The 21,721-nt window shown below is 43.9% G+C and overlaps 1 protein-coding gene across 1 annotated transcript in view; it reads right to left on the bottom strand.

The window, feature by feature from the left end:
* Positions 1 to 13,443: 13,443 nt before the first annotated feature.
* Positions 13,444 to 21,721, bottom strand: part of LOC110498063 (EARP-interacting protein homolog) — a 45,856-nt gene continuing 37,578 nt past the window's right edge. Inside the window, exons 7-9 of the mRNA XM_021574629.2 lie at positions 16,906 to 17,073; positions 14,238 to 14,405; positions 13,444 to 13,684 (exon numbers count right to left, since the gene is read on the bottom strand). Coding sequence (XP_021430304.1) covers positions 13,510 to 13,684; positions 14,238 to 14,405; positions 16,906 to 17,073 — 511 coding nt within the window. The 3' untranslated portion in view covers positions 13,444 to 13,509. The remainder of the gene's footprint in view (positions 13,685 to 14,237; positions 14,406 to 16,905; positions 17,074 to 21,721) is intronic.

Genomic DNA, 21,721 nt, shown 5'->3' with positions numbered 1-21,721 from the left:
GCAACCCTTGCTCGGATTTCATCTACCTTGTTGTCAAGAGACTGGACATTGGCGAGTCGTATGCTCGGGAGCGGTGCGCGATGTGCCTGTCTACGAAGCCTGACCAGAAGACCGCTCCGTCTGGCCCTTCTGCTGCGCCATTGTTTTGTTTCGCCTGCTGGGATCCGATCCATTGTCCTGGGTGGTGGACCAAACAGAGGATCTGATTCATTGTCCTGGGTGGTGGACCAAACAGAGGATCTGATCCATTGTCCTGGGTGGTGGACCAAACAGAAGATCCGCTTCGGGAAAGTCGTATTCCTGGTCGTAATGTTGGTGATTTGACGTTGCTCTTATATCCAATAGTTCCTCCCGACTGTATGTTATAAAACATCATATATCCTGGGGTAACAATGTAAGAAATACACATAAAAAAACAAATACTGCATAGTTTCCTAGGAATGTGAAGCGAGGTGGCCATATCTGTCAGCGCCGGAAGTCTCTTTACCTATATAATAGAGGAAAGCCCATAAAATTGTCTCTTCTACCGCACGGCAAGCGGTACCGGAGCACCAAGTCTAGGACCAAAAGGCTCCTCAACAGCTTCTACCCCCAAGCCATTAGACTGCTGAACAATTCATGAATATCGCCACCGGACAATTTACATTGACCCCCGTACACTGCTGCTACTCGCTGTTTGTTTGTTACCTATGCATAGTCACATCATCACCTCCTACATGTACAGATTACCTCAACTAGCCTGTACCACTGCACACTGACTCAGTACCGGTGACCCCTGTTTATAGCTTCGTTATTGTTATTCTTATTCTTATTGTGTTACATTTTATTATTACTTTTTATTTTAGCCTAATTGGTAAATATTTTCTTCTTCTTGATCTGCACTGTTGGTTAAGGGCGTTTGTATGTAAGCATTTCACGGTAAAGTCTACACTTGTTGTATTCGGCGCATGTGGCAAATAAAGTTTGATTTGATTTGGATACAAGTCATTATTTCACGTCCATCCAGGTCCGAGGATGTCGGGAGATGAAGCGGACCAGTGATATGGCTATCTTTGCTGGAGCATTGAGTCAATACACTGTGGTTTTTTTCTCCACTGAAAGAAGGCCTCTGCTCTTCTTATATCACCAAGAATCTGCCTATGAAATACAAAGTGGACAAGTGGATTTAGCAATCTCACTAGGATAAAGACCTCCTCCATTCCTGTCATTATTAAAAGAGATCGTGATACCTCACATCTCAAAATAGGGCTACTTAATGTTAGATCCCTTACTTCAAAGGCAATTATAGTCAATGAACTAATCACTGATCATAATCTTGATGTGATTGGCCTGACTGAAACATGGCTTAAGCCTGATTAATTTATTGTGTTAAATGAGGCCTCACCTCCTGGTTACACTATTGACCATATCCCCCATGCATCCCACAAAGGTGGAGGTGTTGCTAACATTTACCATAGCAAATTTCAATTTACAAAAAAAAAATAATATGTTTTCGTCTTTTGAGCTTCTAGTCATGAAATCTATGCAGCCTGCTCCATCACTTTTTATAGCTACTGTTTACAGGCCTCCTGGGCCATGTACAGCGTTCCTCATTGAGTTCCCTGAATTCCTATCGGACCTTGTAGTCATAGCAGATAATATTCAAATTTTTGGTGACTTTAATATTCACGTGGAAAAGTCCACAGACCCACTCCAAAAGACTTTCGGAGCCATCATCGACTCAGTGGGTTTTGTCCAACATGTCTCTGGACCTACTCACTGTCACAGTCATACCTAGTTTTGTCCCATGGAATAAATGTTGTGGATCTTAATGTTTTCCTCATAATCATGGACTATCGGACCACCAATTGCAACAAATAATCTGCTCAGAGCCAAACCAAGGAGCATCAAAAATTCACAGACAACACAAAGATTCCTTGATGCCCTTCCAGATTCCCTCTGCCTACCCAAGGACTTCAGAGGACAACAATCAGTTAACCACCTAACTGAGGAACTCAATTTAACCTTGCTCAATACCCTAGATGCAGTTGCACCCCTAAAAACTAAAAACATTTATCATAAGAAATTAGCTCCCTGGTATACAGAAAATACCCGAGCTCTGAAAGTCTTCCGACTAGCTTGGAAAGACAGTACCGTGCAGTATCGAAGAGCCCTTACTGCTGCTCGATAATCCTATTTTTCCAATTTAATAAATAAGAACAATCCAAAATGTATTTTTGATACTGTCGCAAAGCTAACTAAAAAGCAGCATTACCCAAGTGAGGATGGCTTTCACTTCAGCAGTAATAAATTCATGAACTTCTTTGAGGAAAAGATCATGATTATTAGAAAGCAAATTACGGACTCCTCTTGAAATCTGCATATTCCTTCAAAGCTCAGTTGTCCTGAATCTGCACAACTCTGCCAGGACCTAGGATCAAGAGAGACGCTCAAGTGTTTTAGTACTATATCTCGACACAATGATGAAAATAATCATGGCCTCTAAACCTTCAAGCTGCATACTGGACCCTATTCCAACTAAACTACTGAAAGAGCTGCTTCCTGTGCTTTGCCCTTCTATGTTGAACATAATAAAAGGCTCTCTATCCACCGGATGTACCAAACTCACTAAAAGTGGCAGTAATAAAGCCTCTCTTGAAAAAGCCAAACCTTGACCCAGAAAATATCGGCCTATATCGAATCTTCCATTCCTCTCATTTTTTTTAGAAAAGGCTGTTGCGCAGCAACTCACTGCCTTCCTGAAGACAAACAATGTATATGAAATGCTTCAGTCTGGTTTTAGACCCCATCATAGCACTGAGACTGCACTTGTGAAGGTGGTAAATTACCTTTTAATGGCGTCAGACCGAGGCTCTGCATCTGTCCTCGTGCTCCTAGATCTTAGTGCTGCATTTGATACCATCGATCACCACATTCATTTGGAGAGATTGGAAACCCAAATTGGTCTACATGGACAGGTTCTGGCCTGGTTTAGATCTTATCTGTCGGAAAGATATCAGTTTGTCTCTGTGAATGGATTGTCCTCTGGCAAATTAACTGTCAATTTCGGTGTTGCTCAAGGTTCTGTTTTAGGACGACTATTGTTTTCACTATATATATTTTACCTCTTGGGGATGTCATTCGAAAACATAATGTTAACTTTCACTGCTATGCGGATGACACACAGCTGTACATTTCAATGAAACATGGTGAAGCCACAAAATTGCCCTCGCTAGAATCCTGTGTTTCAGACATAAGGAAGTGGATGGCTGCAAACTTCCTACTTTTAAAATCGGACAGGTCCCAAGAAACAAAGAGATCTTCTGTTGAATCTGACAATTCATCATGATGGTTGTACAGTCGTCTCAAATAAAACTGTGAAGGACCTCGGCGTTACTCTGGACCCTGATCTCTCTTTTGACGAACATATCAAGACTGTTTCAAGGACAGCTTTTTTCCATCTACGTAACATTGCAAAAATCAGAAACTTTCTGTCCCAAAATTATGCAGAAAAATGTATCCATGCTTTTGTCACTTCTAGGTTAGACTACTGCAATGCTCTACTTTCCGTCTACACGGATAAAGCACCAAATATACTCCAGTTAGTGCTAATTACGGCAGCTAGAATCCTGACGAGAACCAACATCATATTACTCCAGTGCTAGCCTCCCTACACTGTCAAGGCAAGGGCTGATTTCAAGGTTTTACTGCTAACCTACAAAGCATTACATGGGCTTGCTCCTACCCATCTTTCCGATTTGGTCCTGCCATACATACCTACACATACGCTACGGTCACAAGACGCAGGCCTTTTTGTCCCTAGAATTTCTAAGCAAACAGCTGGAGGCAGGGCTTTCTCATATAGAGCTCCATTTTTTATGGAATGGTCTGCCTACCCATGTGAGAGACGCAGACTCGGTCTCAACCTTTAAGTCTTTACTGAAGACAGTGGGTCATATGATTGAGTGTAGTCTGGCCCAGGAGTGTGAAGATGAACGGAAAGGCTCTGGAGCAACGAACCACCCTTGCTGTCTCTGCCTGGCCGGTTCCCCTCTCTCCACTGGGATTCTCTACCTCTAACCCTATTACAGGGGCTGAGTCACTGGCTTACTGGTGCTCTTTCATGCTGTCCCTAGGAGGGGTGCGTCACTTGAGTGGGTTGAGTCACTGACGTGATCTTCCTGTCTGGGTTGGCGCCCCCCCCCCTTGGGTTGAGCCGTGGCGGAGATCTTTGTGGGCTATACTCGGCCTTGTCTCAGGATGGTAAGTTGGTGGTTGAAGATATCCCTCTAGTGGTGTGGGGGCTGTGCTTTGGCAAAGTGGGTGGGGTTATATCCTTCCTGTTTGGCCCTGTCCGGGGGTATCATCGGATCGGGGCCACTGTCTCCTGACCCCTCCTGTCTCAGCCGCCAGTATTTATGCTGCAGTAGTTTGTGTCGGGGGGCTAGGGTCAGTTTGTTATATCAGGGGTACTTCTCCTGTCTTATCCGGTGTCCTGTGTGAATTTAAGTATGCTCTCTCTAATTATCTCTCTCTCTTGGAGGACCTGAGCCCTAGGACCATGCCTCAGGACTACCTGGCATGATGACTCCTTGCTGTCCCCAGTCCACCTGGCCGTGCTGCTGCTTCAGTTTCAACTGTTCTGAAACGAATGGCAGCGTCAGGTAAGCTCAAGGGAGGAGGTGTTTGTGCCTTTGTTGACAACAGCTGGTGCGTGATCTCTAATATTAAGGAAGTCTCAACGTTCTGCTCACCTGACTTAGAATACCTCATGATAAGCTGTAGACCATACGATTTACCAAGAGTTTTTTATCTATATGTTTTGTAGCTGTCTATTTATGACCACAATGTAGGCACTAAGACTGCACTCAACAGGTATACAGGGTCATAAGCAAAGAAGAAAATGCTCACCCAGAAGTGGCGCAAAACATAACGTTTTGCATTGTTGCCAAAAAGTTCAATTTTGGTTTCATCTAACCAGAGCACCTTCTTCCACATGTTTGGTGTGTCTCCCAGGTGGCTTGTGGCAAACTTTAAACAACACTTTTTATGGATATCTTTAAGAAATGGCCTTCTTCTTGCCACTCTTCCATAAAGGCCAGATTTGTGCAATATACGACTGATTGTTGTCCTATGGACAGAGCCTCCCACCTCAGCTGTAGATCTCTGCAGTTCATCCAGAGTGATCAGGGGCCTCTTGGCTGCATCTCTGATCAGTCTTCTCCTTGTATGAGCTGAAAGTTTAGAGGGACGGCCAGGTCTTGGTAGATTTGCAGTGGTCTGATACTCCTTCCATTTCAATATTATCGCTTGCACAGTGCTCCTTGGGATGTTTAAAGCTTGGGAAATCTTTTTGTATCCAAATCCGGCTTTAAACTTCTTCACAACAGTATCTCGGACCTGCCTGGTGTGTTCTTTGTTCTTCATGATGCTCTCTGCGCTTTTAACGGACCTCTGAGACTATCACAGTGCAGGTGCATTTATACGGAGACTTGATTACACACAGGTGGATTGTATTTATCATCATTAGTCATTTAGGTCAACATTGGATCATTCAGAGATCCTCACTGAACTTCTGGAGAGAGTTTGCTGCACTGAAAGTAAAGGGGCTGAATAATTTTGCACGCCCAATTTTTCAGTTTTTGATTTGTTAAAAAAGTTTGAAATATCCAATAAATGTCCTTCCACTTCATGATTGTGTCCCACTTGTTGTTGATTCTTCACAAAAAAATACAGTTTTATATCTTTATGTTTGAAGCCTGAAATGTGGCAAAAGGTCGCAAAGTTCAAGGGGGCCGAATACTTTCGCAAGGCACTGTATATTGTTGCTGTTGACCCGGATCACTGGTTGCTACGGAAAAAGGAGGTCAAAAGGGGGGTGAGTGTCACCGATGTGAAACGGCTAGCTAGTTAGCGGTGATGCGCACTAATAGCATTTCAATCGGTGACGTCACTCGCTTTGAGACCTTGAAGTAGTTGTTCCCTTTGCTCTGCAAGGGCCGCGGCTTTTGTGGAGCGATGGGTAATGATGCTTCAAGGGTGGCTGTTGCCTATGTGTACAGAGGTCCCTTGTTCGAGCCCTGGTAGGGCGAGTAGAGGGAAGGAAGCAATACTGTTACACTCAGTGTGTCCCCCAGGACCCCACACTCTCCTTGTTTCCATTCAGGAAAATACCTGTCTCTTCTCAGTGAGAGAGTCTGTAGTCACACTACAGTGCTGTTCACCTATGGGGGACTGTCTGGGAGATATTCTCAATGTGCTGCTCAATAGTGGCTTGTTGAGAAATGTAAAAACAGGTAGCATGTCTTCAAAAATCAGAACAGGGGCAATGGCACACAGGTGACAGAGCTGCTGAAGAAGATAGAATAAGATGGTGGCAAGAAACAGAGGTGTGTTTCAGCATAATGAAGAGGAAAGGGAACAATCACCTCCAATCAGCAGACCGTATGAAGGGGCTTTCTCCATTCCGACTAACAAATATCATACTAAACTGTAAAAATCTCCTTGCATGAACTGATAAATTGTAGGCTGACTAACATCCGAGACCAGTGCTAATTTCTATACATAATTATATGTATAATTGGATCCCGAGCGGCGCAGAGGTCTAAGGCACTGTATCTCAGTGCTAGAGGCATCACTACAGACCCTGGTTTGATTCCAGCCTGTATCACAACTGGATGTGATTGGGAGTCCCATAGGGCGGCGCACAATTGGCCCAGCATCGTCGATTGTGAATAAGAATTTGTTCTTAATTGACTTGCCTAGTTAAATAAAGGTTCAATAAAAAATATAATATATAAATATTATAAATAATATTATATTATAAATACTATTAATATGTAATAATGTATTTAATGATAATACGCTTTTTGTGCGTATTGAAAATATATCATATTTTTGTTCAGTGTACATGTTATAGCTAACCACACACACACACTATATTTGATACAATTTGCTGTCATGACTCAAATCCATATTTGAAGTTCTCCCCTACAGTAACGTACACAGTATAATACACTTCGATTACAATCAAATATTGTATTTCTTATAAAATGACAAATGGCTCCCAGAATTTAAAACGACAGTTTAGAAATAACTTTGAAGACCAAAGTTTTAAAAAATCTATTCATTAATTAAATCCTAATTGATTGAAATGCTAAAAAAATCTTAGAGGTGTTTGGGGAGGAACTAAATTGGTTTGAATGGATTTCATGGTGTGACCTTTTCAAGCAAGACTGTGTGACTGTGTGACCGTGTGATTGACACACAGGTTGTGAGTGGCTGTGGCCTCTGCCATGTCCTTAATCTGTGCTCCATTGATCTAACACATTCAACCTGCCACATCACATTGCCACAACTCTGGTGATGGACTCCCCCATACACTCGTATCATATCAAGCAGTCCTCCATGAAATGTCCCCTTGTCAGACCTATATACTCATTGAATAAAACATACTGTTTGCAGAGACAGACTGTGTTTCATTAACTTTTCAGCATAAAAACTGCTTGCTACTGTAGCCTTCATTCCAAATAAGAACGAGTTACAAATACTCTGTATTTATGTACCTGAAAATCAGCCCTGTACAACCAACATTGCACACATCAAATAGAACAATACAGTTCCACACACACACAAAGCGACCATTGCATATACACACTCCAACCCCACTCTGGGTGACATCATGGCTTCAATGTCCCTCAGTTTGTGGGCTTCTGAGGCGCAGTGGTCTAAGGCACTGCATCTCTGTGCTAGAGGTGTCACTACAGACACCTTTGGTTCGATTCCAGGCTGTATCACAACCGCCTGTGATTGGGAGTCCCATAGGGTGGCGCACAATTGGCCCAGTATCGTCTGGGTTTAGCCGGTGTAGGATGTCATTGTAAATAAGAATTTGTTCTTAACCGACTTGCCTAGTTGAATAAAGGTAACATAAAAAAAATCAAGCATAGCCACTATCTCCATGGAGACACGGAGGGCATGTGTGTGGACGTTTGGCGCTGGACATGAGAGATGAAAGCAATTACAGCTTTTGAGAGGCAATTATATGTGCCTTATGCTGGTAAAGCCCCATAAATAACAGCACATCCACTGGCGCTTGTTCTGTAATATAGGAACAATGAGGTTGAGAAAGGAGCCACATGGCCTGCTGTGATGTCCATTGTACTGCGTTGTACTGCGTTGCCCATAAGAAAGTGGGTCATTCTGTTTGACAAAGGCTTAATGACATCAAACATCAGGACTCTTTATATGAATTTGACACTGGGCTACAACATGGAGATAAAAAAAAGTGCTATGAAGAGAATGTTGGGCCTTTTGTGTGGCTTTTGTAAAGAACTACAGAAAATCATATAAATATGCAAGCACTGGTGGGTGTACCCCTAAGTAGACCTACCCATGTCCATGACAGGGATGGGGGGAAGACACCCAATTAAATCAGAGATTCAGAAACGGAACTAGGGAAAGAAAAGGATTAAGAATATTTTCCTAAATATAGACTGTACCTGTGATTTCAGTGAGGGCTTAATAGTCTCGTTGGCCCCAGCTAAAGCACTTGACCTGCTGAGTAAAGATATGACTCAGGCACTAGCTAGCTTTCTCTGTCTTTTGGAGGTTTGTCAGTGTAAGTAGTTATGTGCGTTAACATCAAAGGACTCAGACCATGTTTCTGTGTTTACACCACTTCCACCGCCATCGAGCCAGTAGCCTAGGACATTTCTTTCCTGTACGCAATGCCAGCACAAAAGAGAGAGACAGTTTGTAACTCCCTACCCCAACATTCCCAAGTCCCAACATATTCCAGAACACATATCAAACCTGCTCCCAACCCTCAGAACACCTCACAGATGGCACAATGGTCTCTAAAGGTTTCCCTCAGTCTTTCTCAGTTGTTTACTTCTTTTTCCACAGCATTCCCAACAAATTCCCAACACTCAGACAACTTCCCATGGGTCCTTCTAATGACCCTCTGATGTTTCCAGGGCCAGTTTTCCTCTCCATCCTTCTTGGAGAGCCATTTACTTCATTTCAGAGCAGCTAAATCCAATTCCGCCTACACACTCAAAAGGTAGGGCACACGTATTACCCTGCGTTTAAAAAAATAATTCAAGCAGAAGTCCATGTGTGAAGGAATGGAGAGTATTTTTAAAATTCATGCCAAGATAAAGGAGAAATTGAGACAATGAAGCTGAAAGCAGGAAAGAGTGCGACAGGACTTGATGGAGGGGTTTTCAGACAAGCAGCTGCCAGTCTGCATAATATTTAGATTGCATATGAAATTGTATATAAAATACCATTAAAGCTCAGTATTACTTGAAACATATGAAATAAATGCTACATTTTCCTCTCCTCTATATGTCTCTTGGTATTCACTAACAGTCACACTAGGATTAGGAGATCCGGGGTCGTGGCGTGAAGATGCTCGTCACCACCGCTGGCATGTACACTAGAGGTCACATGACTGGGTGACACAAACAATACTTGGCAGTTGCGCCGGGTGGAACAGTTGAACTCTGGGAGCTCGACGCTACTGCATGCGTCACATTTCCATCGGCTGTTTCCTACGATATTTAAAGCAGTCACCTCCGAAAACACCTCACCACTCCTGATTCACACTGGACTCCCGAAGTTTTAACAGAAGAGAGGGACTGGGGCCGGGAAGTAATGTGGTGTAGCCTGTGGATACTAAAACAGTGGTACACAGCACAGCAGCACAGTGTTCCAGTCATCTGCAGTATCAGCAGTCCTCTTCTCTCTCCACAGGTGGAGACTGCATATTGAATATCAATGGAGCATTGTTAGTTTACTCTATTACTGTGAATGTACTAATAGCAAGGCCATTGAGGAATACCGATCAGGTGGTGTCAGTGAGGACTCAGGAGGCACGTATTCAGATGTTTGTTACGAGATTAAAAGATCTGCACCTGTGATGGAGATAGCTGAATTACTGGAATATTTTTGTCATCCATCTATTGATGCCTATCCACACCTCTGTCCATATTTTACCCCTATTTTACCCCCCTTTACCCCTTTGGCTATGCCGGATTAAGTGATATAACATACTATTCTATAAAATAATTTCTCCGTAATTAATATTACCTGATTGAGCTAATCATGTAAATGTAATTAACTAGAGAGTCGGGCACAACGAAATAATATTTATAGAGCTGTTATCTTCCGAATGAACTCTTAAAGACCTAGTAATATTTTACATCAATAGCAGTCAATATTAATCATCATCTTAATTCAGTCTCATCTGAAAGTAGTAAATTCTTAGTTATCGAACCCTGGCTAACAATTTGAATCAGCAATACAAAATTGGGTTTAATTATGTATTTACTAAATACCTAACTAATCACACAGAATTTCACATACACATATTTAAATCATAACTTGATTACAAATTACGTCATAAAGGAAAACGTCCCTAGCGGGCGGAACAGATATGACAGCTGGTTACACAAAAGAAAAGGGGCTGGGTTTGAGTGAAAGAGCGGGAAGACTGAGGAACAAAGGGCGAAGCTGTGCTATCGTAAATACAGTATCTTATGCATTCTAAATTACCGCCCATTTGGAAAAGGAAAATGCAATAAATATTTACTCTGAGCTGCACTTCGGCAGGTTGGTGGTAGATGGAAGGCCGTGTTGCCCAACGGAGTCCTTTGTCCCTTGAAGAATGTCTCTGCTGGTAAATTGAATACGTTGTAGTAACGTCGTTGTGTGGTAGACGGCATACTCTGTCTGTTCCTTCCTAACCCTTGTTTGCAGCGGCTGTTGCTAACTCAACGGCTAGGAGGTATCACTTCTGTAGTGAATAAGAGTTCAAAGTCCATACCATTCGCAACCAAAGCTCACGCTGATGTTGGCTTCGTTCTGTAGTTATTATCTGAACCATTCTGACATCGGACCGTCGTCCTCACGTCCTTGGTGGTTATATTGTCGTCAAGGGCTTATATAGGAAGGGAGAGGAGGGCGTGTTTGAAAAGTTTTATAGCCCATGTCTCTTCACAGGGGCGGGCCACTGATTGAGCAGAGCCCTATCTTATGAAAACCCAAATCTCACATTTTAGAAGCTAAAATCACATTTCATCCCATCACAAATAATTTCATATTCAAACATTTAAATTGAACAACAATTCCATGTGAATCCGATAACTCTGATGTGTAGACTTTCCACTTTCCACATGAGAATGTCTCAGATGACAACCGAACTGATATCCTATTCATTAAGTACCACCGCATATGTTCCATTGGTCGGATTACCAGAATATAGTTGATTTCCCCACACTTTCTGATGTTCCCAGAATCTCTATGTTTAATCAAGGGTTTTGCAAATGTAACATCAGTAGGGTAGAGAGAGGAAAAAGGGGGAAAGAGGTATTTATGACTGTCATAAACCTACCCCCCAGGCCAACGTCATGACACCCCTCTATATTTGTGTCTTTCAGTCTCGGCATGCAAGCTTCCTCAGTCACCAGCACACTTACACACACACACACACACACACACACACACACACACACACACACACACACACACACACACACACACACACACACACACACACAGCGAGAGTTCTGATAGAATACAAAGAACACGCTAATTGTTTACAAGCTTGTCACACCAGCAGCATCTTAGTGGACAAAGGAGAGGGATGTGTGTGTCGCTGGGGAACGGGGTGTGTGCCGCTGGGGCACAGTGTGTGTGCATTTGTGTTTCCAACCGATAAGCATCGCAATCCCAAGTTAAAGACAGTATAGATAGAAGGATGGGTTGGGGAAGATTATGTTTTCAGCTTCCAAACCACTTTAGACTTGCACCCCAATCCCCTTTTCAATAATTGACTGGGCTATAATGAGGGGTGTAGATGTGAGCTGCCTTCCAGAGGAGGGGAAGGGTGTTACTCTGCATTCAAGACCAGTCCTGGACACCATCCTGGGCATGGTTAATGAAGACCCACAGCCTCCCCTGGCACCATGGAGCTCTGCTCGGAGACTGAGCCCTGAGCAGAGTCAAGCTGCAATTAAAAGGGCTGTCAGTGGTGTCTGGCTCTAACGAACCTCTGCACTGTCACTATCGACCAGCATCAACACATGCTGTACAGGAAGACAGGGATGGGGGAGAAGGAGGAAATGGAAGCAGGAGAAGAGAGGAGATGGGCTCGAAGTGGAAGGGTGGAGGAAGAGGAGAAAGGGCAAGGAGATAGTGGACGAGAAGGAAAGATTGGGAGAGGGTTTGGGGAGAGAGTGGTGATCTAGGAACCATGATGCCATGTGTCGACCTCCAGTCATTCCCCAGGGTTAAGCTGCCATTGAGGCATGCAGGGATCCCCCACAGGCATCTCTGACAAGACTACCTATGGGCTCACAGTCAAAGAGAAAAGCCTTCAGAAGATCCCCTTATAAAAGCTTAGTAAAGTAACTGTTCACCAATAATAATGAACAAAATTCAGTTTACATTCATAGCATTTAATTGACAATGTTCAGAACAGATATATAGCAGTTTTTCTGTATTTTCTGTCCAAACATACATAGTCATCTGCATCATTAAAGGGGAATGGAATGTGTAGCCTTATCAGTTCATAGAATGGGAGGGTGAGAAAGAGAGAGACGGAGAGAGAGAGAGAGAGACGGAGAGCGAGAGAGACGGAGAGCGAGAGAGGAATAGCAAGAGGGAATGCGAGAGCGTGTAGGTGCAGGGTCTGGTGAGTGTGGCTCTCCTGATGGCCCTCGAACACAGTTGGTTCCCCCTCCCTTCCCATCCCTCCCCCTCACTCCCAATTCCTCTCTCCACATCCCTCCCCCTCTATTCCTCTCTCCCCATTCTTCGCCCTCTCCACACCCCTCCCCCTCTCTCCCCATCCCTCCCCATCCCCATCCCTCTATCCCTCTCTCCCATCCCTCCCCATTTTTTGCCCTCTATTCCTCTCTCACCATTCTTCGCCCTCTCTCCCCATCCCTCCCCCTCTCTCCCCATTTTTCGCCCTCTATTCCTCTCTCACCATTCTTCGCCCTCTCTCCCCATCCCTCCCCCTCTCTCCCCATCCCTCCCCTCTCTCCCCATCCTTCGCCCTCTATTCCTCTCCCCATCCCTCCCCATTCTTCGCCCTCTATTCCTCTCCCATCCCTCCCCCTCTATTCCTCTCTCCCATGCCCATCCCTCGCCCTCTATTCCTCACTCCCATCCCTCCCCCTCTATTCCTCTCTCCCCCCATCCCTCCCCCTCTATTCCGCTCTCCCATCCCTCCCCCTCTATCCCTCCCCCTCTATCCATCCCTCCCCCTCTATTCCTCTCTCCCATCCCTCACCATTCTTCGCCCTCTATCACTCTCTCCACACCCCTCCCCCTCTGTCCCCATCCATCGCCCTCTATCCCTCTCTCGTGAATCCTACTTCTCCCCCCCCCCCCCCCCCCCCCCCCCGTCCCCATCCATCGCCCTCTATCCCTCTCTCGTGAATCCTACTTCTCCCCCCCCCCCCCCCCCCCCAAACCTTGCCCTCTATCCCTCTTTTCTCAGTCCAGTGTGAGGTCTGTCTAGAGCAGGATATGGTATTTGAGTGCGCGGGGGACCCTGTTGATGACCAGTCTGCCATCGTAGCTGAGTGAGGCAAAGAGCCATGGGTCTGCCGAGGACCACTCCACCGCGTATACACTGTCCTCATGCTCCTCATAGGTAGAGATGATACTGTCCTGCAGGGGCTCCTTAGTTCTAGAACACACATACGGGTGAGGTGAGTTGAATAGGGTGAGTTAAGGACAAGGCTGCCTACCACACACAAACAGAGGTCTAGTTATATTACTCAGTCTCTGTTCAAGGTCTGGTTGTGATTATACCAGGCACAGTACTCCGCCACACAGCTGACCCTGGCTTCCTATACACATAATAGGCTAGTTACTGTATGCTTTAAAAAATATCTATCTATCTATATCTATATATATATATTATTACAATGTGTAGTGGTAGAGAGTCGGCACAGAAACGGAACAAAATAGGGCATGGCAAAGAATAGCAGAGGTTCATGAAGACCATAGTACGGCGCTGAATCAAATGTATCAAAGATATGATAACTAATAACTGGACGACTGTTGCACTGATCATGAGATGATGGATACAGTGATGACTGTGGACAGCTAAGGCTGAGGTTGGTCCAATATGGCTCAAAGGGGGCCAGTTCTGGACAGTCATGTCAGAAAGTGGACAGTGTTGACAAGTTATGACTGAGTGGACATATGTCGTAAAGGTTTTGACTTAGGGTCCATACTTCTCGTCCTGGTGGTTGTCCTCTCCGTCGCTGAGGTCATCGTCGTCCACCAGGTGACCGAAGGGCTCGGAGGAGATGGACACCATGTTGGACAGAATCACCCTGCTGTCGCTGCTGCCGGTCAGCACCAGCTGGTCATGAGAGTGGTTGAAGCGCACGCTCCACACCCTGGGCACACACACAGGGAATCATTGAATGGGTGTTTTTAATACATCCAATTTTAGTATCTATACATCTCCTTTTCTCCACTATCCGTCTCTCCCTCGGAGTGCAGGTTGACGTTTATTGTCATGAGTCTTATCCTGGAGGTAGAACTGAGCAATTTCTGCTAGATGGGCCAGCTGAAAAGTCAAAATTGGCAATATCGTAAAAATGTATGAAAACAAAGTTAGCTTTTTGGTCTTAATTTAAGGTTAGTGAAATCAGATTTTATGACTTTGTGGCTGTGCCAGCTAGTGACCACTCAGCATAGCTGCTTCTAGAGCAAAAGTCATGACAATAAATAGCAACCTGCCCTCTGGCTCTTCAGTACATTTGTATGTGGTAATTGAGATGGATATGGGCTTTGTTTCTCTGCTGTTTAGTTTGTACTGCCGTAAGGTGTTGTGTAATGATGGTTAGTCAGTCTCTCTCATCCTAGGGCAGAGCTCAGTGGTGGATCCTAGCTCCTTATCGAGTGTGATTGAAGAATAACTGGCCTGTTGACAGAAAAGCTGCCTCAGCGCACTCTTTCCTCTTCCCTTCTAAAAAAAAATTGTCCCTAATAGCAGAGCCCTGACGCCCTCGAAGCACTGTTCAGAAAACACTGGTAGGCTGGAACCTACTATCTATCAGAATAGACATCTACACTGTTAAGGATACATTTGGCCCGTCTATCTGTCTTTCAGAGATAGCATCCTGTGTGTGTGTGTGTGTGTATGTGTGTGTTTTTATCATGCAGTGATTGGTGTGCTGCTCTAGCTGCAGCAACGGCTTGGCTCTCAGACAGTCATTATCTGAGAGCGTGTCTCTACAGACATAGTACACACACCCCTGAATACTGCAGGGCACTGTGTTCAGCTAGCTACTTACATAGCCCTGAGCACTGCAGCTCATCACAGAATAGCTACAGTAAGCACCTATAACACCTGAACACAGGGCCGGTCCTTGCCATTCTGCTGCACTAGGCGAGACCAGAAAATGCTACCCCCCACAAAAGTGGAACAGTCCCATTAAGTAAAATGACGTTGAAAACGTATGATGTATTTTCCAGACGTTAAAGTGTGGTTCAATTTAGGTTCTGAATGAAAGATGAAAAGACATATTTTCCGTACGTTTAAAATACATAATTTCCAGGATGTTGAAAAATCATATTTTTTGGACGTTGAAATCCGGTTTATTTTCTGTTCTGAATGAAAGTAGAAAATACTATTTTTCCAGATGTTGAAAATATATATTTTCCCTGATGTTGAAATCAGGCTCATTTTTGTTACTGAATGAAATTTGAAAGTACGTTTATAGACTATGTTTTGTTTGGGCCAAATCAAGGCTGGTCCCGACCAGACAAAATCTGAACCAAACATAAAGGTCTATGATTGGTTCAAATATGGGCCAGACCGGACCACAAATCAATGTCCGTGGAAATCAAGGCCGGTCTAGACTGCACTAAATCTGAACCAAACATCGAAGTCCATGATTGATTATTTTTCACTATGATCAGCTTGTCAAAAGTTGACAGATACAAACTTAAAAGCACTGATGGGGTGAAACTCCTGGACAACAGTTGTGATTGTCCGTTTTACTTCGACCTGTCCTGTTGTTAGGATATGTTGTTTTTTAACATGTCAGCGCATTTTTTATTTGATTGGGTGCCATTTAGGTTAGGCTACTTGATCGGAGAAAAAGTGTCCGTCTCATTACATTGTCATGCATTTTATCTCCAGCCTGTAGGTTACAGAAAATGCCACATACTCTTTCTACAATATCCTATACAGTATCTGCTACATGATTTATGTTAGATGATTTATTTGACGGCATGTTGGTGGAGCGCCGCAGCGATGCATCTCTCCAACAGCACTCTGGAGAGGCGCACTGGGAATGGACAAGCTAAATATTTTGTTAAACAAAGTGTGCACTGCTTATCACAGGGCGGCATCAGCACTCACCTAAAAAGCACATATGCCACTAGTTGAGAGAAAATTGTTTTTAGGCAGAATTACGAGAGGTGAGTCTTGGTCAGTTTAGCTCAGAAAATGCCACCCTTGTCAATCTTCCGCCATAGGAGGCTGCTTAATCCTGCCTAATGAGCGGGCCGGCCATGCCTGAACATGGCAGTGCAATGTACTTAACCTCTGATGGACAAGTTCTTTACATGAATGCATGTTTGTAGCAGCAGCAAACTTCTTGTCATAACTAGACATACAGTACATTTTGACAAGCCCGGGCCAGTATATACAGTAGGGTAAGCACACATACATGAGTGGGATAGGACTGTTCAGTGTCCTTTGTTAGCAAATTGATGCTTATTGGTAGGGATAATGTTAATCTTCTGTTGGTTGTACAAAGAGTGGGTTTGAGGCTACAAGTACTATGCCACAAAGATGGGAAGAATGTGGATGTATCTGCTGTGTGTGTGTGTGTGTGCTTGTGTCCTGTGCGTGTGTGTCTACAGCGCAGCACAGGTGCCCACCAGTGGGAGTGCTCTTCCAGGGTCTTAACTGGCTCGTTGATGTTTCTCACGTCCCAGAATTTGACCTTGCAGTCATCCCCACAGCTGGCCAGGTAGTACTGTTTGTTAGGATTGAAGTCCAGGTCTCGAACCAGCTGCCCGTGAGCATTCTCGATGCAGTAGATCTGACTGGGGACAAGAGAGAGAGGGGGAATGATAGAGAAAGAGAGAGAAATGAGAGAGAGAGAAAGGAGAAAACACCAGAACAACCCTCCCTGATGACATCTATCAGAGATAGAAGCCTGTAGTGGTGCTGTACACTAGGTGAAGGCCAGACTGGATTTCCTGCCCTATAAAAGCCTGACTTGTTATAAAGCCAGGAGTCATAATCACACACGGCCTTGACTTCCTACTCCTCTCTGCTGGGGAGAGGTAAGTGTTGAGGCACCAAAAAAGGAATGAAAGACCAGAGAAGAAGAAGGAGGAAATACTTTTCTGCTTCAGATGCTGTTTGTTGTAAACCTTCTGTCCTCTCAACTGGACAGGAACATACACCTTTCCTCTCATCTTCTCTTCTGTCCTCCCCTTCCCCCTCCACTTATCTCTCCCTCCTCATTCCTCCCTACCTATCCCCCTCCATTCCTCCTCTCATCTTTCCTCCATCTCCCGCTGTGATGACTGAAGAGGAACCACGGCGGCCTATGGAAAAGTATTGCCCACAGTGCTCCTTGCTCTCCTCCACCAAACACCATGTACCCTGCCACCTGCTGATCTCATTAAAAAGGGAGGTAAAATACAATGACCTGATGGCATCAATGAGGTCAGGATGACAGTCTATATGGCTCTATGACTATATGGTTTGGGACGTCACAGAGCGACCAGACACTGGCATCAGCTCCCTCCCTCTCACCCCAAAAAATGTCAACAGCGTTTCATCTTGTGGCTTTTAAAATGACTTGAGATGATATTTTGATGTATAGCATTTCACACCGATTCGGTGTTCCGGGGTGTGTGTGGTGTCACTCTGCAGTCATATGCACAATCTACCCCCGATTGACTGACTCCTCTGTAACCGGTGTGACCTCTGGCCATGGTGTGACAGTGTGTGTGTCGTAAACTCTGTCCTCCATGGAAAAGGACGCACAGGGGAAATGGAGCAGGAAATTGGGTTAGTTTCGGTGCTTCCAGAATGCTTCCGAGCATCCTGCTCCCCTCCCTCCACCTAGCAAATATAAAATGGGAATCCTGAGCAAAGACTGGCTGGAACCCTCCTGACAAAGTATTAGGGATTATAGAACTTCCTAGCTTAAGCCTCCGGACACAGTGAAACTAAATCTACTCGTTCTCCCTTACGGCTGTGAGGGCCAAAACAAGCTATTACACACAGGAACATGTGCACACACACACTGCCCCCTCTAACCTCAGTCTGGGTGATACATCGCTGTGCTGAGGGGATGGACTGGATATCACACTCATCACGGGTCTCCGTTTCTATGACAACTGCAGTTTCATCGTTTATCAAAATTAAAGCCTAGCTTTGAGAGGAGTTGGGAAGGAAGGAGGGAGGGAGAGACTGTCCATGCACAAAAGTAAGGGATCATTACATCAAAATTGTGGGTTGATTGATGGATATGTTTATGGCCAATAATAAAGCAATTCCTGATGCTTAAAAGTCTCAGAGCAACAAAGTGTTCATAGTGTTACTGTGTAAATATGAACAGCCATGCCAATAAACTCTCAAAAGTATACAGTTGAAGTCAGAAGTTTAGGTTGGACACTTAGGTTGGAGTCATTAAAACTTGTTTTTCAACCACTCCACAAATTTCTTGCTAACAAACTATAGTTTTGGCAAGACTGTTAAGAAATCTACTTTGTGGATGACACAAGTAATTTTTCAAACAATTGTTGACAGACAGATTATTTCACTTATAAATTACTGTATCACAATTCCAGTGGGTCAGAAGTTTACATACATTAAGTTGACTGTACCTTTTAACAGATTGGACAATTCCAGAAAATGTCATGGCTTCTGATAGGCTAATTGACATCATTTGAGTCAATTGGAGATGTACCTGTGGATGTATTTCAAGGCCTAACTTCAAACTCAGTGCCTCTTTGCTTGACAGCATAAGAAAATCAAAAGAAATCAGCCAAGACCTCCACAAGTCTGGTTCCTCCTTGAGAGCAATTTCCAAATGCCTGAAGGTACCATACGTTCATCTGTACAAACAATAGTATGCAAGTATAAACACCATGGGACCACGCAGCCATCACACCGCTCAGGAAAGAGACGCGTTCTGTCTCCTAGAAATGAATGTACTTGTCCAAAAAGTTAAAATCAATCCCAGAACAACAGCAACGGACCTTGTGAAGATGCCTGGAGGAAACAGGTACAAAATAATCTATATCCACAGTAAAACGAGTCCTATATCAACATAACCTGAAAGGCCGCTCAGCAAGGAAGAAGCCACTGCAACTGCACGGGACAAAGATCATACTTTTTGGAGAAATGTGCTCTGGTCTGATGAAACAAAAATAAAAATGTTTGGCCATAATGACCATCGTTATGTTTGGAGGAAAAGGGGGGAGGCTTGCAAGCCAAACAACACCATCCCAACCTTGAAGCACGGGAGTGGCAGCATCATGTTGTGGGGGTGCTTTGCTGCAGGAGGGACTGGTACACTTCACAAAATAGATGGCATCATGAGGAGGGACAATTATGTGGATATATTGAAGCAACATCTCAAGACTTCAGTCAGGAAGTTAAAGCTTGGTTGCAAATGGGTCTTCCAAATGGACAATGACCCCAAGCATATTTCCAAAGTTGGCAAAATGGACTACAAAGTCAAGGTATTGGAGTGGCCATCACAAAGCCCTGACCTCAATCTTATAGAACATTTGTGTGAAGAACTGAAAAAGCGTGTGCGAACAAGGAGGCCTACAAACCTGACTCAGTTACACCAGCTCTGTCAGGAGGAATGGGCCAAAATTCACCAATTTATTGTGGAAAGCCTGTGGAAGGCTACCCGAAACGTTTGACCCAAGTTAACAATTTAAAGGCAATGCTACCAAATACTAACTGAGTGCATGTAAACTTCTGACTCACTGGGAATGTGATGAAAGAAATAAAAGCTGAAATAAATCATTCTCTCTACTATTATTCTGACATTTCACATTCTTAAAATAAAGTGGTGATTCTAACTGACCTAAAACAGGGAATTTTTACCTGGATTAAATGTCAGGAATTGTGAAAAACTGAGTTTAAATGTATTTGGCTAAGGTGTATGCAAACCTCCGACTTCAACTGTACATCTGACATTTCTAAATAAACCCATAATCTATTTAATGGAGAGGTATAATATTTCCCACACATCCAAGCATGTCTGAAGTTGTCCAGTAACAGTAATGTTGTGACCGGTCTGCCATCCTGGGGACAGCAGATGAGAAGGTCATGGATGATTGATGTGACAGACAAAGTTCGGGAGGTTAACGTCAAATAAACAAAACACATGTCGCTCGCAGTAGACAACTTTGATAAACTGTTAGTATCAAACTGCTGAGGGCTGAAGAAAATCCACTTTTTCTATCCCATCCTTCTACATAACCAAAACATAGCACATCATTCTGGTTTAGAAGTGAGCAGCACCAGTGGGCTCTAGTGACTGTAGTTCTCTGTCTGGGTGAGATGGCTGTCCTATTCTATCCTGTTCTCCATTGTTGTCGGATGCCAGTGTGACTGTTTGAGTCCCTGCAGTGAGTCTCTCGACCCAGAGTGTGATGGAGCAAATAGAACTAGCATCAATCACACAGCTCTGCTGTCTACTCCCTCTTCCCTAACACGCCTGGATACATGGGGATAAAACACTTTATTGAAAACACATCCGCTTTACAGATCAAGTAGAGGTTAGTGTGGTTGGTAAGTAAGTAATTCACAACAATGTTAAATTGAAATGTAAAACATAGCCTACTATACTAAACATAGCATACTATACTATTCACACCAGGCTTTTCATTATCCGGTAATTGCTGGCTTTTGCCCCCAAAAAGCAAAAAAGGAGATAAATTTAAATTGTTGCTAACCAAATTGACCAGGAGAAAAACAATGGTAGGAAGGCTATCAGCACATCACCCACCACTTTACAATGTGAACCGTAGGCAGTATGCATTTTGAAAACATATTTAATTGTTTAAAACCTGAATGTTTGACTTCATATTATGAGGCATGTCTTACCTTGCTTATAAAACCAACCATAGAAAAGTGGAGGCAATTATTTTATAAAGAATTCACAGGCAACGCTTGAGTTTCAAGTTTGGAGAAGCAGACAAATCATCCTACCATCTGCATGTCAGTTATGATTGTGTGTTTTCATGGAACAGTTTCATTTCAATAATAACGTTTCCGTTTCTCAAAATCATCGTCACGTTGTTAAATCATACAAATCTGAATAAAAACGTTGAAATGAAACTAACGCGAAAGCATCAGCCTCTGCCATATGGACACATTGCTTGATAAACCGTCATCATTGGCGGCTAAATGGCCTAAATGAGCGCATAGTGAAGTGCAATTTTGTATCAAATCAAAAAAACTGGATCCTTCCAGAAACTGTCTCTTGGGAACTTGCAACATTGTATACACTAGCCTATTCCGGGCCCAGAGTTTCCCGCTGAGCTGGCACTGACAGCTGTTTCTGCGCAAGAGAAAGAAATGTATTTTATGACGTTCCATTGGATATATGGGATAATCAGATGATGATATTTTGCACTTTCACACCGAGGCTTGGTGCTTATCGAGGGAGAGATTGTTGGCAAGATAATTCAAATAGGCCAATAGTGAGGA

Source organism: Oncorhynchus mykiss, chromosome 19 (assembly GCF_013265735.2).
Source record: "Oncorhynchus mykiss isolate Arlee chromosome 19, USDA_OmykA_1.1, whole genome shotgun sequence".
Taxonomy (NCBI): Eukaryota; Metazoa; Chordata; class Actinopteri; order Salmoniformes; family Salmonidae; genus Oncorhynchus; species Oncorhynchus mykiss.
This window is presented reverse-complemented; position numbering and strand designations above follow the sequence as displayed.